The sequence below is a fragment of the Haematobia irritans genome, chromosome 5 (genome assembly GCF_050003625.1).
Source record: "Haematobia irritans isolate KBUSLIRL chromosome 5, ASM5000362v1, whole genome shotgun sequence".
NCBI lineage: Eukaryota > Metazoa > Arthropoda > Insecta > Diptera > Muscidae > Haematobia > Haematobia irritans.
The window spans coordinates 19,526,067-19,546,534 of record NC_134401.1 but is presented as its reverse complement, the minus strand read 5'-3'; the positions used below and the strand labels follow the sequence as shown (position 1 = coordinate 19,546,534).

At 35.3% G+C, this 20,468-nt stretch overlaps 1 protein-coding gene across 4 annotated transcripts in view; it reads left to right on the top strand.

The window, feature by feature from the left end:
• pdm3 (POU-domain protein pdm3) overlaps window positions 1-20,468 on the top strand; it is a 437,278-nt gene that overhangs the window by 396,402 nt on the left and 20,408 nt on the right. For all 4 annotated transcript variants that reach the window (XM_075309728.1, XM_075309727.1, XM_075309726.1 and 1 more), the window contains exons 6-8: window positions 2,027-2,632; window positions 2,702-4,103; window positions 4,175-4,515. In XM_075309728.1, coding sequence (XP_075165843.1) covers window positions 2,027-2,632; window positions 2,702-4,103; window positions 4,175-4,515 — 2,349 coding nt within the window. The remainder of the gene's footprint in view (window positions 1-2,026; window positions 2,633-2,701; window positions 4,104-4,174; window positions 4,516-20,468) is intronic.

Here is a 20,468-nt window from a genome sequence, read left to right as displayed (position 1 = left end):
GAATAAAATTTTGACAAAATTTTCTATAGAAAATAAAATTTTGACAAAATTTTCTATAGAAATAAAATTTTGACAAAATTTTCTAAAGATAAAAAATTTTGACAAAATTTTCTATAGAAATAAAATTTTGACAAAATTTTCTACAGAAATAAAATGTTGACAAAATTTTTTATAAAAAAAAAATTTGACAAAATTTTCTATCGGAATAAAATTTTGACAAAATTTTCTATCGGAATAAAATTTTGACAAAATTTTCTGTCGGAATAAAATTTTGACAAAATTTTTTATAAAAATAAAATATTGACAAAAATTTCTACAGAAATAAAATTTGGACAAAATTTTCTATAGATACAAAATTTTGACAAAGTTTTCTATAGATAAAAAAATTGACAACATTTTCTATAGATAAAAATTTTTGACAAAATTTTCTGTAAAAATAAAGTTTTGGCAAAATTTTCTATAAAAATAAAATTTTGACAAAATTTTCTAGAGAAATAAAATTTTGACAAAATTATCTGTAAGAATAAAATTTTGACAAAATTTTCTATAGATAAAGATTTTTGACAAAATTTTCTGTAGAAATAAAGTTTTGGCAAAATTTTCTATAAAAATAAAATTTTGACAAAATTTTCTATAGAAATAAAATTTTGACAAAATTTTCTATAGAAATAAAATTTTGACAAAATTTTCTATAGAAATTTAAATTTTGACAAAATTTTCTATAGAAATAAATTTTTGACAAAATTTTCTATAGAAATAAATTTTTGACAAAATTTTCTATAGAAATAAAATTTGGACAAACATAACTATAGAAATAAAATTTTAACAAAATTTTCTGTAGAAATAAAATTTTGACAAACTTTTCCATAGATGTAAAATTTTAACAAAATCTTCTATAGAAATAAAATTTTGACAAAATTTTCAAAAGAAATAAAACTTTGACACCCGTACAAAAGAATATAAATATCAAATATAGGTTAGGTTAGGTTAGGTGGCAGCCCGATGTATCAGGCTCACTTAGACTATTCAGTCCATTGTGATACCACATTGGTGAACTTCTCTCTTATCACTGAGTGCTGCCCGATTCCATGTTAAGGTCAATGACAAGGGACCTCCTTTTTATAGCTGAGTCCGAACGGCGTTCCACATTGCAGTGAAACCACTTACAGAAGTTTTGAAAAACTTTCATAAATGTCACCAGCATTACTGAGGTGGTATAATCCACCGCTGAAAAACTTTTTGGTGTTCGGTCGAAGCAGGAATCGAACCCACGACCTTGTGTATGCAAGGCGAGCATGCTAACCATTGCACCTCGGTGGCTCAAATATAACAATTTTTCGAAATAATGGCTGTTGCTGTTGGTCACGAGGAGTTTTAAATAAAGTGCAGAGAGTCCCTCACGTTACGTGTAGTGTAGTTGGAATTCGTTACTTTTATGTTACAATCGCCAACATTATTCCTTTGGAGTCGGCCTGACAATTCTAATTTTTGATAATCTCCTTAAATTTTGTCTTGGTAAATACTACAAGAGATAAAAAATGTTAAAAATTAAATTAAAAATAACATTTCAATGCTTGTCCAAGTGATTTGGAGATATAATCCTCCAAACTATTTTCCAAAAACAATTTCACCAATAACAAAAATTAATTTATTATTATTTAACAAAACCCTAAAAAATCACACAAAAACTTTGTTGAATACATTTTGATTGCTTTTTTTCGTCTACACCAATTATCACTACAATTTACATAATCTGGACAAAAGGAAACCTCATTTGTTCTCTCACAGAAAAACCCTTGCTGAAATGGAAACCTAATAATACCTTTGACCTTTCCATGCTAGTCTCACTCTAAACATTTACTTATATGGGACATTATACTAATACTCAAGCAAATCATCATTCCTTAGTTCACTAACAATCCTCTCATTCACGCACACACACATACACATACACCTACACCATCCACCACATGCCAGCTTTTTCACCAGAAAATTTTTATAGTTTCTTCCCCCTATTCCATTCTAGTGCAAGAAATGTTAAATTTACAAAAATTACAAAGTCTCTCAACATTCCAACAAGAACAAAGCATAGGAGGCACTGCTGCAGCTTTGGCCAGCCTACAAGGATTGGCGGCGGGTATACAGGCCACAGCAGCAGCGGCCGCATTAAATTCACCCCTCAATTTAAGTGTGGCCAATAGTGGTGGCCACATACCCACAAGTATGGCTTCGGAATTGCTTAATTCACACAAAGTTATGGGCCACATAGCCACAGAGAGTGCTGGCAGTAATAGTAATGGTGGAGGAAGTGGAGGAGGTAGTAACGGTGGTGGTGGTGGCGATAATCAAAATAATCATAGCTCCTCTTCACCCAATCATGGAGCGAGTAGTATGTCGAGTGGGGGTGGAGGAGGAAGTGGACAATCAACGGCTTCAACACAAAATGCATTGGTGAATGCCTTGAGTAATGCGGCGGCAGCTGCAGCAGCTCAAGGGACAGCGGCCACTGCCTCACCACCACCCCAATTGCAAGCTCCACCAGCCAGTTCACAAATGCCACAGCTGATATTGGCCTCAGGACAACTTGTACAAGGGGTGCAGGGAGCCCAGCTGCTTATACCCACGGCACAAGGTGAGTATGAGTCGATTGCTGGTATTTCTTTAGCTTAACTTTTTCTCTCTATCTCTTTCGTTTCTCTAGGAATTGCTGTCCAAACCATTCTCACAATACCGGTGAGTCCCCAAGTCAATACCAACGAACAATTCCTATCGAACTTTGGAGCTTTTGCCGGCTTCCCTCCCCAGCAACCGCAGGCACCACAACCGCCTCCGTTATTGGGGGCAGCTACACCTCATTTGTCAGCCTCTTTGGCTGCCTTACATCAACCGCCCACCTTGCCTCAACTTGCCCAAGCACCAACGAATTTACTCAAACCTAATCTCTTTTCCAATGGAGTTCAGCAGCTATTGGCGGCTTTACATCCAGAATTGTTTGCAGCAGCCGCAGCCAATCATCATCATCAGCAGCAGCAACAGCAACAACACCAGGCTCAGGCTCAACAGCAACAACAACAACAGCTTGGTCATCATCATGACTTGCATTTACGATCGTCCAATGAAAGATCCCCGCCTTCTTCGCCCTCAAATAGTACAAAAGCTGCTGCAGCAGCGGCAGCAGCAGCAGCTGCAGCTTTCCATCTTCAATCGCAGTTGCATATCAAACCCGAGACACAACCTCATCTACATCCCCATCATCATGCGGCTGCAGCGGCGGCAGCCTTACATCATCATACGCAGGCTTTAAGGCATGCCGAAGGGCTGGCTTCGCCCAAACTCGAATGCAAGCCAAAAGTTCATATGGGTTCTGATGATTTGGGCCATCAATATGGTGGTCACCATCGTTTGGGCAATTCCTCGGCTTCGCCACATCCTTCATCCAGTACTTCCAGTAGTATGGTCCAAAGAGAACGAGAGGCACGTGAACAGCATGCGTTAAAACTTTCTCCCTCTCGGCCAAGTAGTAGTAGTACAATAAGTGGAGGCATTAACTTAAGTCATCTCAGCAGTGAGAGAGAGAAGGAGCGTGAGAGGGAACGTGATCGAGAGCGAGAACGTGAACGTGAAAGAGATAGAGAAAGAGATCACGAACGTGAAAGGGAGCGGGAGAGAGAACGTGAGGAGAAACGAGAGCGTGAGCGAGAAGGATTTAGAGAAAGAGAACGCGATAGGGAGAGAGAACGAATACGAGCTGCTTCACCTGCCACCTTAAATGCCAGAAGTGCTGCTGCTGCCGCGGCCGCAGCGGCTGCTGCCTTGGCCAAAGAGGTTTCGGCAGCCAGCCAGGCTGCTTCCACCTCCTCGAATAACTGCAACGAAAGAGGCTATTCTTCACCTGTGGGCTCATCATCCAGTAACCAAATATTCCGTGCACATTCACCACTTCTATCGCATCATTCTATGGGACGACAAACTCCTCATCCTTCAATTTCCCTGGATTCACCACACGAACGAGATTATATGGGTAATGGTGTGGGTATGCTGTCAGCCTCCTCATCCTCGAATACAGCAACATCAACGGCTAATGTACTTAATAGCATGAATAGGTAAGGAAGCATTCTCAGTAACAAGCAGGATCGCATCTAACCGCTTTTTCCATTTATCTTCCTTTTGATAGACTTTCCTCATCCAATGGTGAATTGACCATAACAAAATCTCATGGTCCACCAACTGCCAATCTGACAGGCTCACCCACCTCACCTGCGGGACCAAGTGCATCTATAACAAATCCCTCCTCATCGATGCATCATCATAGTTCACATCATTCAATGCATCCCATGAAAATGAGTCCAACCACAAGTGCTGTATTACAACAGCAAATAGAAAGAGAGCGTGAAAGAGAACGAGAACGAGATAGAGAACGTGATCATATGGGTGAATTACCACCACCGCCATCAATGTCACCCAATGGTACCGAGGGATCAATTGGAGCTCATGATCTGCTTATGGATTCACCGAGTGAGTAAAGATCGTTTTCTGATATTTAAAATTTGTAGACATAAGTGATCAAGTTTAGGGCTAAGAGTAGGGTTAGAAAGTGCGTATCATTCAAGGCATTAGTTGCAAGGGTTAGTATTTGTAAGCTAAAGATAGCCTTGGAGAAGAAACTCATAAAACCTTACAAAACTTTTGTTATAAGTCCTATTATCGGCATGCATCCCGATCTAGGAATTTGTGGCTGAGGTGGGATGCGTCCAAATTGATCCGGTTGGTAATCGGGTGGATTTTGCTGGGCAAGCGGACGCGAATCATGTGGACTTTTCAGTATAGATGATACACACGTCAATTATTCTGCCATCAATCACGTAGAAGGCGGCTGATCTTAGTTGAACGAAAACTACCCGGGGTTTCCAGTGGGATGTTTTTTTCCTCTGGTTCTACTGGCGGTGGTCGAACTCTGAGCACAAAATTAACCTGATGGCTTCTCTACTACACTACAGTATCTTCATGAATCTGTTCAGACCTACCTGCTCTAGAGGCTCTCCTTCGTAAGATCAAACCTTCATTCCTGTGTGATGGTTGTCTATCCACAAGATGGTGATTTCGATGGTAACTGCGTTAACAAACCAGGTGATACTGCCTTGACAACATGCACTTATCAGTAAGCACGGAGAGAATCTTTGTCTCCCCATTACGACGCTCCAGGAGAGTACTGCAGATACACTATCTCGCAATTTTAAGGTCAGCGTTCTCACAGGTCTGTATATTTATTCTATGCGTGCCACTTGCCGGAAATGTCCACAGTGACTGTGCATAGTTGACTGATAGGCTTATTGCCTTATGGGTAGTCAAAATGCTAAGGGCGGTGGTCCAACAAATTAACTGGATAGCTTCTCACCGCTTCAGATACAGTATCTTCATGAATCCTGTCTAGCCCTGCCTGCTCTAGAGGCTCTACTTCGTAATGCTGGATCTCTCTCTCTCTCTAGAAAGTGAAGATCAAAGCTTCATTCCTAGTAACTGCGACAACAACCCAGGAGTAAGCACGGAGAGGATCTTCATCTCCCCATAAAGATGATCAAGGGGAGTACTGTGAACATTTCTACGCGCAACTGTAAGGACAGTTTATACTATGCGTGCCACTGGCATGAGATGTCTCCAGTGGATATGCATTGTTTGCGCCTGATCGGCCTATTGCCTTAAGGTAGTCACAAGGTTTCTTGTTCCGCACCCAAGTGCCGCCAGCAGGAGACTGACTTCTACCACGTGCAGACTACTTAAAAATGCTGTCTAATATGAATCATAGAATCTTGGGGTAGTTTTTTTATCGGAATTGCTCTGCCATCGACACTCACATTCAACTGTCTGACATTAAAATTTTTATGTTCATATAGTGAATAGCGTGGCTGAGGATTTGGTGGTTGATATTCTCAAATTTCTGGTAGTGAAATAATTTGTGGAAGGCATAAGTCTTTGTGGGTCAGCACCATTCATTCATCTAAATCTGATTTCATTTCCCTAATTTGGCATACTTGAATCCCTAATGGAACAAAGACGAATACTCAATTCTTCCCTCCTGAAACAGTTCTTAAGCAACAGCTTTCCACATTTCCACAACTTCTTAGTATCTTTTGTTCACTTGTTAGTTAGCTAAAGTTTATCCTCGTAATATTTCTCCTAACTTCCCTAAACCTCTTCTTCGTTAGATTTCATCAAGTTTCTATTTCCCTGATTACCTAAAACTAAACAATATTGACATGTTTGTTGCAAAGTTTTAGAAGCGCATCTTTCCTACCTTTGTTAATTTCCAATTACATTCTACGCTAATTCTTCTTAAAACGTATGAGTGACATTAAGCCTTGCAGCCATAGATTGTGGTTTATTCCATTGATGGCAGTTGTGATGCCGTCCTTGATGACACTGATGATGCTGTTAACTTTACTTAGCTCCTGTGTTAAGGTATGACTTTATTGTCTGTCTGCGCGTTAAGCTAAAACTCAAAATGCAATTTATAAAGATTTATATATGTTTAGAATATTTTGCTTGATTATATTGGGGAAAACTTTAAATGAAATTGGTATACAAAGAATTTCAGTTTTAAGAGGAAGATACTGAAGATGGAGGAAACTGTGGAAATGCATGTAATTCATGAGAACAGTGGTATCAGGGAAGCAGAAATCAGAAAATTTTTTAGGAAATGAAAAATGGGCCCGGGAATAGATCAATTCTGATATCGGTGACCCACTTTAGTGATAAATTTGCTTCGTTTTGTGCCACTAAATGATATATTTAACATTATTGTGCTACCTCTTGTCATTTTGTGCTACCTCTTGACATTTTGAAGTTTATACATTTTACACTCTAACGTTTTTTTTTTTTTAATTTTTTCCCTAACCCGGAAAGATGACATATCTTTTTATGTCATTTATGAGTTACTCCTCTGCATTGTCAACTTAAAGGAGTGATTTTAATAATTTGATTATACAATGACAATATACATAAAAACTTCATTAAATAAATTACCATTTTTATGCCACCTGCACCACGGGGAGCCACCGTGGTGCAATGGTTAGCATGCCCGCCTTGCATACACAAGGTCGTGGGATCGATTCCTGCCTCGACCGAACACCAAAAAGTTTTTCAGCGGTGGATTATCCCACCTCAGTAATGCTGGTGACATTTCTGAGGGTTTCAAAGCTTCTCTAAGTGGTTTCACTGCAATGTGGAACGCCGTTCGGACTCGGTTACAAAATGGAGGTCCCTTGTCATAGAGCTTAACATGGAATCGGGCAGCACTCAGTGATAAGAGAGAAGTTCACCATTCACCAATGTGGTATCACAATGGACTGAATAGTCTAAGTGAGCCAGATACATCGGGCTGCCACCTAACCTAACCTAACCATGCCACCTGTTTTTACGAATGACACCTATTAGAACTTTTACTCGGCATTGAGTCATTTGATGTCTTTTTTCCATTAACTCAATCCCGAGATACATCGTATTTCCAAATTTTGGTATAATAAAAGTCAAATTCAGTTTTTTAGCCTTCAATTTCGACTAATCGAATTTTAATTTGTACACTATCTATTTTTGATATTGACCACTCTGAACTAATGGGCTTTAAACTAAGGAATCAAAAAATCGTCTTACGTCTCCGAGTAAATCTTTGAACTATATTAACTCATGAAAAGCTTGCAAATTTCCTATATTGATAGATAATTTTGAATAATTAAAAGAAAAAAGAAAAATAAAAGATCACGCTCACCTTACGCCGATGCATTTAAACTGACGCATATGGCGCCCAAAAGTATGCAAATATTTCATAGAATATTTTCGATGGTAGGTAAACTGGATTGTCAACGACTAAAATACTTTTTTTCGATTACATATATATAAAATTATTATGCAATAATATATAAAGGCTTGTATAAATAAAATTAATTATTTGCGAGAAAGAATGACACTTTTTGGGCCACTTTTTATTACGAATGGCATCTATCGCCACTGGTTAAAAGATCCTAACATTTTCTGCAGACATGTCAGGTAATTTATCTATCAATGAGTTGGGGAAATTTCCTATCCAATTTTTTATTCAATAAAAGACAAAGTCAACGTTTTAGAGTTCAATTTCGACTAATCGACCTTTAAGTTCTCAGCCTCCAAAATTTATTGCTGGCCCAAGTCAACTGTGAATGGTCTTTAAATGTCATTGAAAGCGAAAAGTCGTTGATAATTTCTAAAAAGTGACATAAACCGTTTCACTCACAATAAAAGTTGGCATACTAATTTTTAAACAGTAGCACAATTTTTATAAAGCAAAAAATACGAATTAAAGGATATTTTACATATTATTTTCTATAAAATTTTGCAGTTGTTTGTTAGACAGATTTAAATTTGTATCGAAGCTCAATTCTTGAGCTTCTCCTAAAAATTGACTTTTTAGGAGAATAAATACATTCTATAGAAAATTTTATGTGCATACTTATGGGCGGCACAAATGTCCCATCATTTTAAAGAGATACCGTTTCAATATTTAACAAAAATATTTGAATACCAAAGGAATTATTTAAAAAGTACCACTATATGATAAAATGTTGGCACAAATATGTAAAAAAAAAATAAAAAAAAATTGTTCTACAATAAAAAAGTGTCAGAAAAGTGTTGTCGTGAAAATGTGATACTACTAAAGGGTGATTCTTTTGAGGTTAGGATTTTCATGCATTAGTATTTGACAGATCACGTGGGATTTCAGACATGGTGTCAAAGAGAAAGATGCTCAGTATGCTTTGACATTTCATCATGAATAGACTTACTAACGAGCAACGCTTGCAAATCATTGAATTTTATTACCAAAATCAGTGTTCGGTTCGAAATGTGTTTATCGACAAATTTTGTTCAGCGATGAGGCTCATTTCTGGTTGAATGGCTACGTAAATAAGCAAAATTGCCGCATTTGGAGTGAAGAGCAACCAGAAGCCGTTCAAGAACTGCCCATGCATCCCGAAAAATGCACTGTTTGGTGTGGTTTGTACGCTGGTGGAATCATTGGACCGTATTTTTTCAAAGATGCTGTTGGACGCAACGTTACGGTGAATGGCGATCGCTATCGTTCGATGCTAACAAACTTTTTGTTGCCAAAAATGGAAGAACTGAACTTGGTTGACATGTGGTTTCAACAAGATGGCGCTACATGCCACACAGCTCGCGATTCTATGGCCATTTTGAGGGAAAACTTCGGAGAACAATTCATCTCAAGAAATGGACCGGTAAGTTGGCCACCAAGATCATGCGATTTGACGCCTTTAGACTATTTTTTGTGGGGCTACGTCAAGTCTAAAGTCTACAGAAATAAGCCAGCAACTATTCCAGCTTTGGAAGACAACATTTCCGAAGAAATTCGGGCTATTCCGGCCGAAATGCTCGAAAAAGTTGCCCAAAATTGGACTTTCCGAATGGACCACCTAAGACGCAGCCGCGGTCAACATTTAAATGAAATTATCTTCAAAAAGTAAATGTCATGGACCAATCTAACGTTTCAAATAAAGAACCAATGAGATTTTGCAAATTTTATGCGTTTTTTTAAAAAAAAAAAGTTATCAAGCTCTTAACAAATCACCCTTTATAAGACGAATTTAAGGAGAGAATTTGATTTATTTCGGATGTTCGGAATTATTTAAAAAGTTGCACAATAAGGCAAAAAGGTGGCAGAAAAATGTCAAAAGTTAAAAATTTTGTGGCAGCATAAAAAAGTGGAGACAAAAGTATTATCGCTTGAAAAATGGCAAATTTCCTCTAATGTTGCACAACGGTAACATGGATCAAAGGGGGGTATTTGATTTATTTTGACTGTTCGTAATTATTTAAAAAGTGGCACAGCGAGTTGGAGAGGTGGCACAAAAATGGAGAAAGCCTGAAATTTTGTGGAACAATAAAAAAAGGGTCACAAAAGTGTCATCGTGTCAAAACTGGTAGTACACGCAAAAAAATAATTCTTTCCTCCCAAACGAAATTCTAGACAAACAAAGTTCGTTTCTCATTTGCTTTTCGTTGAAAGGAAGTGTATTTGGAAGAAAAGTATATACTTTTTGTGATAAACGTTTATTCTTTTCCAGGATGTAAAAAAAAAATTCATAAAGACTAACTCAAAAAAAAATTTGTTCCGGCTAATTGCATTTTCCCTCACATCTTTCTCACTTCCACGAAGTTTTTTAGTTCTTAGCACCTTTTTCTGTAACACAAACAATGTAGAAGAAATTATACGATTTTATAAGTGTTTAAATTTTTTTTACCTTTCGCCTGGACGGAGAATCGAACCGCGGACCATGCAATTTTTAAACCAACACACTATCCACTGAGCCATGTAGCCGTTATTGTCATCAATAGACAATTACCCATATAAGTTATATTTATATAGCATAGCTTGCGGCGCCCACGAGCCGATTAAACAAAGTTTATTTAACAGAAAAATACATTTAGTTGGGCACCGTGGAGCAGTGGTTGCTACGTTCGACTTGCATGCCAAGGTTCGTGGGTTCGATCCCTGCTTCGACCAAAGTTTTTTTTTAATATATATATTCCAGATATGGTCGGAAGGTTCCGAAAAAATGTTCAACATCACATTCTACTATATTAAATTTTTACTATAAACTGTAAAATGTGTCTTATTAAAGACCTAAATTTAGAAAAGAACAGTGTTTGATATAAACGAAATGGACTGTGTTGTTGGTTCAAAAATAAATTTTTTTATTGAAAAAATAAAAATTTTGTAACAAACTTTTTTTTTTTGGTGATAAAAGTTTATACTTTTCGAAGCAATTCAAAAAACTCTAACAAAAGAAAAACGTTTTCGGTACACGTTTTCCAAACGTTTTTTTTTCTTTGCGTGTACAATAACACGAATTAAACAATATAATTTGATTTCTTTTGAGTGTTCGGTCGAATCTGGTACCCTATGATCCTTTGTATGCTCTGCGGTGATTCTCTCAGCACATCTAATAGTCAACATGTTTTATTGAGGATCCTGCCTGCCAAGTGGACACGTATACCGCCTATATTTATGCAAACATTTCAAAGCAAATTTTCTGTGATAGTTAAACTGGGATACTTGACTGATTTATCAATGGAAACAATGATTTCTGGTGAATTGATAATAAAATCAGTGATAACACTGATTAAAGAAAATAATTTGATTAATCTTATATTCCTAAATTTGACTTTGAATACTGGAACTACAATTTGTTTCCTTCATAGGATCTAAGCTTCACAATTTTCAATTTAAATCTATCGTATTATCCACTGTTTGCACTAATCTACCAAAAGCATTTCCACTACAATTAATATCCTTTACATATCTATCATCGCGAATAAGTCTATGGAATTAAAGGAAGGCTTCTTCTTCCCCTATAAAGCAAATATACAAAGTTAGAGTTAGAAGTATTCAAAATTTTTGAAATTCTCATCTTCATCATTTTTGCTATTATTATTATTATGCCACAAACCACCATATTTGACGAAGGCAAACTTTTTGACTGAAAAATATCTTAAAGTTTAATTAACACCCACGAAAAAGTTTCTCTAAGATATTCAATGGCTGTTATACTCTTGCATATGATACATTGGCACTGACAATTGCCATGAAATATAATTGAAGTAAGGATTTCCATGATGTATAAAAACAAAACAAACTTAAATTAAAGGAAATTTTGAAAATAGAACCTGGAAACTGTTGCACTTGAAGCCAAAGAGTTGTGGGAAATTGATTTTTTTCTTTTGTTGAAAAAAAAAACGCACAAACCTCTAAAAAGGTCGAGGAATTTTTATAAGGCCAGTATACGTATAGAGTTGTAATAAAGGAGAAGATGCCTAGACTTACGGACTTCAAACTGAGTAGTAGTTGTTGGAAATTATAAACGCACCAAACTTCACCTTAGGTAAGTTCTTCGAGACAATACATATTCCATGAAAATTGTAATTCATTCGATTTCCCTTTATGAGATTATTTGAAAGTATAATAGCACTAAAATAGGTCCAATGAATTTGGTAGAAAATTGTTTTTTTTTTTCTAAAATCAAAATCAGTGCATCCTGCCCGAATGCATGTCCCCAAAGTTTGAAAGATGGTCTTATAATCTCATAGTTGAAACATTGGCATATACAAATCATGTATTTGTGAAAATGTCCTCGAATTTTACGAATTATACCTGTGCAAGTAGCATACATGTCCCCAAAGTTGTCCTCAATTTATATTCCGAACAAATTTACCCCTTAATCAGCATTTTCAATGTAATTTGCGCTAATGAAAAAGGTTTAGGAAATAAAGGTTGCCAAAAACATCTTATGAGGGGGTAATACTTTTTTTTAATTTATACCTGTCCCTAAAACTTAACGACATGTCCCCAAAATTGTATCTCATTGATACACCCAGAGAAGGAATATGATCACCTCAAACATGTTTTAAGAGCAAAATGTTATTTTTGGGTGGTGACCATGTAACATGGTTTTCGCAACCATATTATTTTCTCGGAAATCATGTATCTGATTTCGGCAAGCAGGTTATATTTGACGAGAAAATAACATTTTAGTGACAAACATGTTACATGGTCACCATACAAAAATAACATTTTGCTCTTGAAACATGTTTGAGGTGATCATATTCCTTCTCTGCGTGTATCTGGAATATTTATTTTTTATATCTTTTTTGGATTTCTTACTCCAGAGCTCTTCTCGATTAAAGTTCTACAACGAAACTCACTTGAAATATTTTGAAAAAATTAGGGTTTTTGCTATACATTACAATAAATAAGTTTACAATAAGTAAGTTATTCAATTTCCATTTATGAGATTATCTGAAAGTTTAATAGCTCTAAAATAGCTCCAATGAATTCGATAGAAAATTGTTTTGTATTCTACAAGGAAAATCATTTTTATTAACGCCTTTTAAAAACGTCTTGGGTTTTTGTTAAAAACTGAAATTGAAACATCGACTCTCTATAAGCAAGTCTAGCTTATGCACGATTGTTGACTTTCTATTATTTAAATGTTCAGATCATTTAAGATCCACCGATATTAAATAAAAAGGAGCATTTGTTTTTTTCTCAAAAATAATTTATAATAATAATCTTCTCTCTAATGGAAATGACATAATTGTTCCCAAAAAGGGAATTAACTCTCTCTCTCTCTCTCTTCTCCCTTGTCTTTCCATAGAAATTGTGTTACACCATATGGTCTTTTCATAACTTCCGCAAACCAAAAAATTTTAATTGCATATTTTCCCTATTGAGTTTTTTATGTATGTAATTCAGTAGAAATTGCCAAAAAAAAAAAAAATATTTGATTACACAAATGACCCTTCTGCATGCATATTCTCACATATCCAAATCAGAAAGCCCTCTTCCAAGCCAAATACAAATGTATGCTGCTTAATATGGGTTTGCATTTCAAATTCACCTGATTTGGAATGAGTTTTCGGTTAGTTATATTTGATTATGGCTATTGATTGTTTTATATAAACGATAGATGGCATGGGAGGTTGAAAAAATGTAGATGTAATAGAAATGAAATCATGGATATATGGATTGATGGTTGCTTGCTAAAATATGCAAATGATACTTAGCGTTTATTTTTTATTTCAATTTTATTTTTTTGGGGGGAACTTTGTATTTGGATAATAGAAGAGCTTTCATTAGAGTTTGGTTTATGATGATTCAATTAATGAACATGTATAGGTGTATATGTGGTCATATACATGTGTGTATATTGATCTCAATACATGTGAATAAACTCACAATTATACTCGTATATGGAACTCCTCTGTGAAAATCCATCTATTCTACATATTGAGTTTGTCCATTTGAAAAGGGTTAATGACCAATAGTTGAACTTTTGTATAATGGAAAAATTCAATTTATGATTTTTATTTAACTAAACTATAAGTAACTAAAATAAAATATGAAAAAAAATAATTTTCTGATTGCCTATTTGTATATGCATCAAAATTTTGCTATAAATAATCGGATAATTGAGTAAACTTTAGTAACTAAAATATTCAATTAAATCATAAAATGCATAGAAAAAAAAACAAAACATATGCTGAAGTGAAGATTTAATATTTGGAAATATAATAATTTAAATTTCAATTATTCATGCAATGTACATTAACCATACATGTCCCCAAAAAAAGTGACTTAGAGTGTAAAGGTCATATGGTTAACCATGCATGTCCCCGAAGTTTGCTTGATTATGCTACTGTAAAAAAAATTGTGCTGATGTGTAGATATAATAATTGGAAATATTTAATTTAACATTTACCATAAATATCCCCAAAGTTGACTTGGAACGTCTACGATTAACCATGCATGTCCCCAAAGAACGTGTGCTGATGTTAAGATATAATATTTGGAGATATATGTTCATATTCAAAACAATTTACTAGCAGAAATGTGTATGGCAAAATAAGTTTATGTTAACATTTTTTGTATATGGGAGATAGTAAGTTAACTCTTAATTGATATTTCAATATGCATTCAACATGCGTGTCACCAAAGTTGTGCATATTTAGGAAAAGATAAAAGATAGGTTCACATTACAGACAGTTAAAATTTGTTCATCAATAGAACACAGGTACCTTCGCTGAATGGAAATGTTCTCTAAATTCGGTAATATTAAAAATTTATCACTAATATAGTAATATTAAAGATATCATTGTAAAGATGTCACCGTAGTATGTCCCCAAAATGTAAGTCATAAGTATTTGGTGATTATAGTATAAAGTCCCCGAAATTTACTTAACGGAGGCAATAGCTGGTTTATCCGACTTTATTTAAAATAGTTTAAGTATTTAGCAAATTCTTTGTTAATTCCCATTTTATGAAAACATTTCAGAAATTTTACATATTTCCGTAAAATATTGAATGTCGTTATCTTGCACAATATATAAAACTCCTTTATAAAGTGCCTTATTTTTGAGATTTTTAATAGATGCAAATGTGGATATTGTCATTTATCCCTACTGATGCTAATTGCCACTGATGGACCTATCGCAGAACTGGTACCGGAGCTCCAGTTAGTTGCTATTTTGAAATAGTCGTAATTTATTGATTCCCGTACTCGCTTGATATTAAAATCTTATGGGATCTACACATTTAGTGAAATAAAATTATCAGAATAACCTATTGTTCGACATATATCAAAAGTTTTTTTCATTTCGAATGCGATTTGGATGCCCAAAATGAAACAGATTTCTAAGAGTTTGTCCGAGAGTCGTTCCTGAGGACCTGTCTATGGGGAGCTCCTGCTAAATTGTCCCAGGACATGTCCTATGGAATGAGTCCAAGACGTGTCCTAAAGTATAAATTTACCCCGTCAATGACAAACCCATGTTAAAGTGGCCGGTCCCTTCCATACGTTTTGACCAGAACTGGGACCGGTCAATACACACCAAGGACAAGTCCTGTACAGGTCCTATGGTTGTTCCATTTCCCGTAGGAATATTTCAGTCTAGAATACAGTTTTTTTCTTTCAATGCATCCGGCCCGAATGCTTGTCCCCAAAATTTGAAAAGTGATCTTCCAATGGTTTAAATAATTTGCATATCCAAATCATATATTTGTTAAAATGTCCCCAAATGTTACGAATTACATCTGTGCAAGTAGCATACATGTCCCCAAAATTGAGTTCGAATGATATTCCCAACACATTAACCTCTTAGCTAGTATTTTCACTGTAATTTGAGCAAAGGAAAAAATCTCTAAGAAATAAAGGTTTCCAAAAATATATTTAATATATTTTTTTCCATTTATACCTGTCCCCAAAACGTAACGACATGTCCCCAAAATTGTGTCTCATGGATATAGTGAATATGAATTCTTTTGTATAATTTTTAGATTTCTTACCACAGAGTTCTTGTCCATTAAAATTGTACTAGCGATTAGAATAAATTACAGACTTAAAAACATGTCCCCAAAGTTATACCATATTTAGTGGAAAATGTTAATTAAAATATTATAGATATTTATCTAAACTTGCAACATATATCTTTATAATTTTGAAAATAGAAAGGTTTACTTTTGTTTAGTGCTTAAAATCTCGAAAAATTTCAATTATATAAAAAAGAATTCCAAGTTGAATTAGCTAATGGAATTGACTTTTTATACAGAATTGCGTGATGGTAAAATTGGCTTTGGTTACTCTTTGAAAAGAGTCCTGACCTGAAGCTTTTTTTTGGGGAACAAATTCAAATTTTTGTGAAGTTTAGTTTGGGGACATTTTTTTTAAATCCCATATGCTTTAGTTCGATATATGAATCAACCCATTTAAGTACGTTCTATCTGATTGATTTAACTTGCAATACTTTTTACATTTTCTATTACATCTAAAGTTGTGTTTGTATGTATTCGTATGTTTTTAATGTCCTCCATATATATGAAAGAAAAAAGTATGTATTTCAATAATACTTTATTAAATCCATTATTATTATTATTATTATTATTATTATTATTATTATTATTATTATTATTATTATTTTTTTTTTTTTTTGTAAGCAAAACGTTTTGAATTTTTATCTTAATTTTAATACAGAATCCTTACATTTTTCAGTTAAAAGTTAAGCTTAATGTTTGTCTTGCTCTCAATATGTTTAGTTTGGGGACATGGCTTAATATGCAGTAGTTACGATGTTTAGTTTCAGGACATGTCATAATATATAATTGGTTCGAAATATTAATTGATACATTTAAGTATGAACTATCTATTTAAATGGTGCTATAATTTTTATTTTCTCTATAACATCTAATGTTATATTTGTTTATATTCATATGATTTGAATGTCCTCAAAATATGTTAAAAAAAATAGATATTTCAAAACTGCTTTAATTCAACCATTGAAAACGCTTTAAATTTGCATGCAAGTTTTAGACCGGAATCGTTATATTTCTCAATTCTAAGGATCAATTCTCTTAACTCAAACTCTCTATTCAAATTTTATATCGAAATACCATTGCCTTCAGAGTCTTCTGTTGACATATCAAATGTAATTACTTAACAAAATGTATACATAAATTATCACAACCTAATAAAAGGATTAACATGTAGACAATTTTACATAACATTTCACTTGAAAATAATTACAAATAACACCAAGGATGAGATGGTTAAGATGTCATCCTCGAATACTGCATCCTTCACCCGCCCCACTTAATGCTGAAAATTGTACGTATCTAAAGAATTTTTTCGAGAACTTGTTGCTTTTATTGATGCTCAACATATTCTTGTAAATTTTATATTAGTAGAAAATGTTGCTGTCTCTATGCCGTTTGGTGTTTCCCTCTGTCTTCTATTCTTTCACAAGTTAGTTTGTCGCTAACAATATTGTGCTTAATTACAGCTAATTGACGCTTACAAAAACTTATGTTTTTCACGTCTTAAGAGTGCTTATATGCATATTTAAAAGCGAAAATCTGCTTCATCTTCCTTTGCCGATGTGTGTGTGTCTATTTTTTAGTTACTTTACTTTCTAGCTACTTATAGATATCTTCTTATATTGTGTCTTCAAATACACAATGCAACAAACTCACCATAAAACTAAAGTGGCAAAATGAAAAGACGAATCATACTACCAACTCTAATGACATGCTTTACGACACGCCAAAAGTATCATAGTATGGCAGCGATGATAATGTCTTCACACAATGAAGTGAAAGATGATGATCAAGTTACTAAAGTGCTCAGACAAAGAAACATTTGAGCGAGTGAAATGGTTAGAGTTCTAGAGGATATCGAAGAGTGTGACACAGTGGGGAGACAGAAATTAAGGAAAAAGTTTTGAAATTCATTTTCTTTTTTTTATGTTCAATCACTTTTTTTTTAATGTTCGATCACCAATTTCCAAAAAGTGGAACCATAAGTGTCACTTGTATTAAAAGTTGGCATAATTTAATAAAAACTATTGTCTATTAAAAACAATGCAAAAAGCTGACACAAAAATGGAATTTAGAGGCACAATAGAAAAGTGCTACGAAAGTGTGAACGCTTAAAAAAAGTGACAAATTTGCCAACCCACTGCTCACGAAAACCAAAATCAAATACCCAAAGGCAGTATTGGAATGATCCGCATTTAGTGGCAAATGTGCCACATTTTCATGGAGTAATATTTTTGTACCACCAAATTCCATATTTATACCCTCCACCATAGGACGGGGGTATATAAACTTTGTTATTCCGTTTGTAACACATCGAAATAATGCTCTAAGACCCCATAAAGTATATAAAGGGTGATTTGTTAAGAGCTTGATAACTTTTAAAAAAAAAAAAAACGCATAAAATTTGCAAAATCTCATCGGTTCTTTATTTGAAACGTTAGATTGGTCCATGACATTTACTTTTTGAAGATAATTTCATTTAAATGTTGACCGCGGCTGCGTCTTAGGTGGTCCATTCGGAAAGTCCAATTTTGGGCAACTTTTTCGAGCATTTCGGCCGGAATAGCCCGAATCTCTTCGGAAATGTTGTCTTCCAAAGCTGGAATAGTTGCTGGCTTATTTCTGTAGACTTTAGACTTGACGTAGCCCCACAAAAAATAGTCTAAAGGCGTCAAATCGCATGATCTTGGTGGCCAACTTACCGGTCCATTTCTTGAGATGAATTGTTCTCCGAAGTTTTCCCTCAAAATGGCCATAGAATCGCGAGCTGTGTGGCATGTAGCGCCATCTTGTTGAAACCACATGTCAACCAAGTTCAGTTCTTCCATTTTTGGCAACAAAAAGTTTGTTAGCATCGAACGATAGCGATCGCCATTCACCGTAACGTTGCGTCCAACAGCATCTTTGAAAAAATACGGTCCAATGATTCCACCAGCGTACAAACCACACCAAACAGTGCATTTTTCGGGATGCATGGGCAGTTCTTGAACGGCTTCTGGTTGCTCTTCACTCCAAATGCGGCAATTGTGCTTATTTACGTAGCCATTCAACCAGAAATGAGCCTCATCGCTGAACAAAATTTGTCGATAAAAAAGCGGATTTTCTGCCAACTTTTCTAGGGCCCATTCACTGAAAATTCGACGTTGTGGCAGATCGTTCGGCTATTCATGATGAAATGTCAAAGCATACTGAGCATCTTTCTCTTTGACACCATGTCTGAAATCCCACGTGATCTGTCAAATACTAATGCATGAAAATCCTAACCTCAAAAGAATCACCCTTTATATATATTCTGGGTCGCGGTGAAATTCTGAGTCGATCTGAGCATGTCCGACCGTCTGTTGAAATCACGCTAACTTCCGAACGAAACAAGCTATCGACTTGAAACTAGGCACAAGTATTTGTTATTGATGTAGGTCAGATGGTATTGCAAATGGGCCATATAGGTCCACTTTTACGTATAGCTCCCATATAAACAAACCCCCAAATTTGGCTTGCGGGGACTCTAACGGAAGCAAATTTCATCCGATCCAGCTGAAATTTGGTGCATGGTATCAGAATATTATCTCTAACAATCATACAAAAATTGGTCCACATCGGTCAATAATTATATATAGCCCCCATATAAACCGATCCCCCGATTGCGGAGCCTCTAAGAGAAGAAATTTCATCCGATCCGGCTGACATTTGGTACATGGTGTTAGTATATGGTCTCTAATGACCATGGAAAAAATGGTCCACATCGGTGCATAAATATATATAGCCCCATATAAACCGATCACCAGATTTGACCTCCGGTGCCTCTTGGAAGACCAAAATTCATTTGATTCAGTTGATATTTGGTACGTGGTGTTAATATTTGGCCTCAAACACCCATGCAAAAATTGGTCGAAATCGGTCCATAATTATATATAGCCCCCATATAAACCGATCACCGGAGCCTCTTGGAAGAGCGAAATTCATCCGATTCGGTTGAAATTTGATACGGTATGTAAGTATATGGTATCCAACAACCATGCAGGAATTGGTTCATATCAGTCCATAATTATATATGGTTAGCCCCCATATAAACCGATCCCCAGATTTGACCTCCGGTGCCTTTTGAAGAAGCAAAATTCATCCGATCTGGTTGAAATTTGGTACGTGGTGGTAGTATATGATATTTAACAGCCATGTCAAAAGAGGTCCATATAAGTCCATAATCATATATAGCCCCCATATAAACCGATCCTGAGATTTGGTTTTGGAGCCTCTTGGAAGAGCAAATTGCATCCGAGTCAGTTGAAATTTGGTACATTGTGCTAGTGTATGGACGTTAACAACCATGCCTAACTAGGTCCATATCGGTCTATAGTTATATATAGGCTTCAGATAATTCGATCCCCAATCACACAAAAATTGGTCCATACCAATTTCATAATTGCATATAGGCCCCATATAAGCGATCCCCATATTTCAATTCTGGCTCTCTACCACACAAAAATTGGTCCATATCAAGTTCACCAATGTGGTATCACAATGGACTGAATATTCTAAGTGAGCCTGATACATCGGGCTG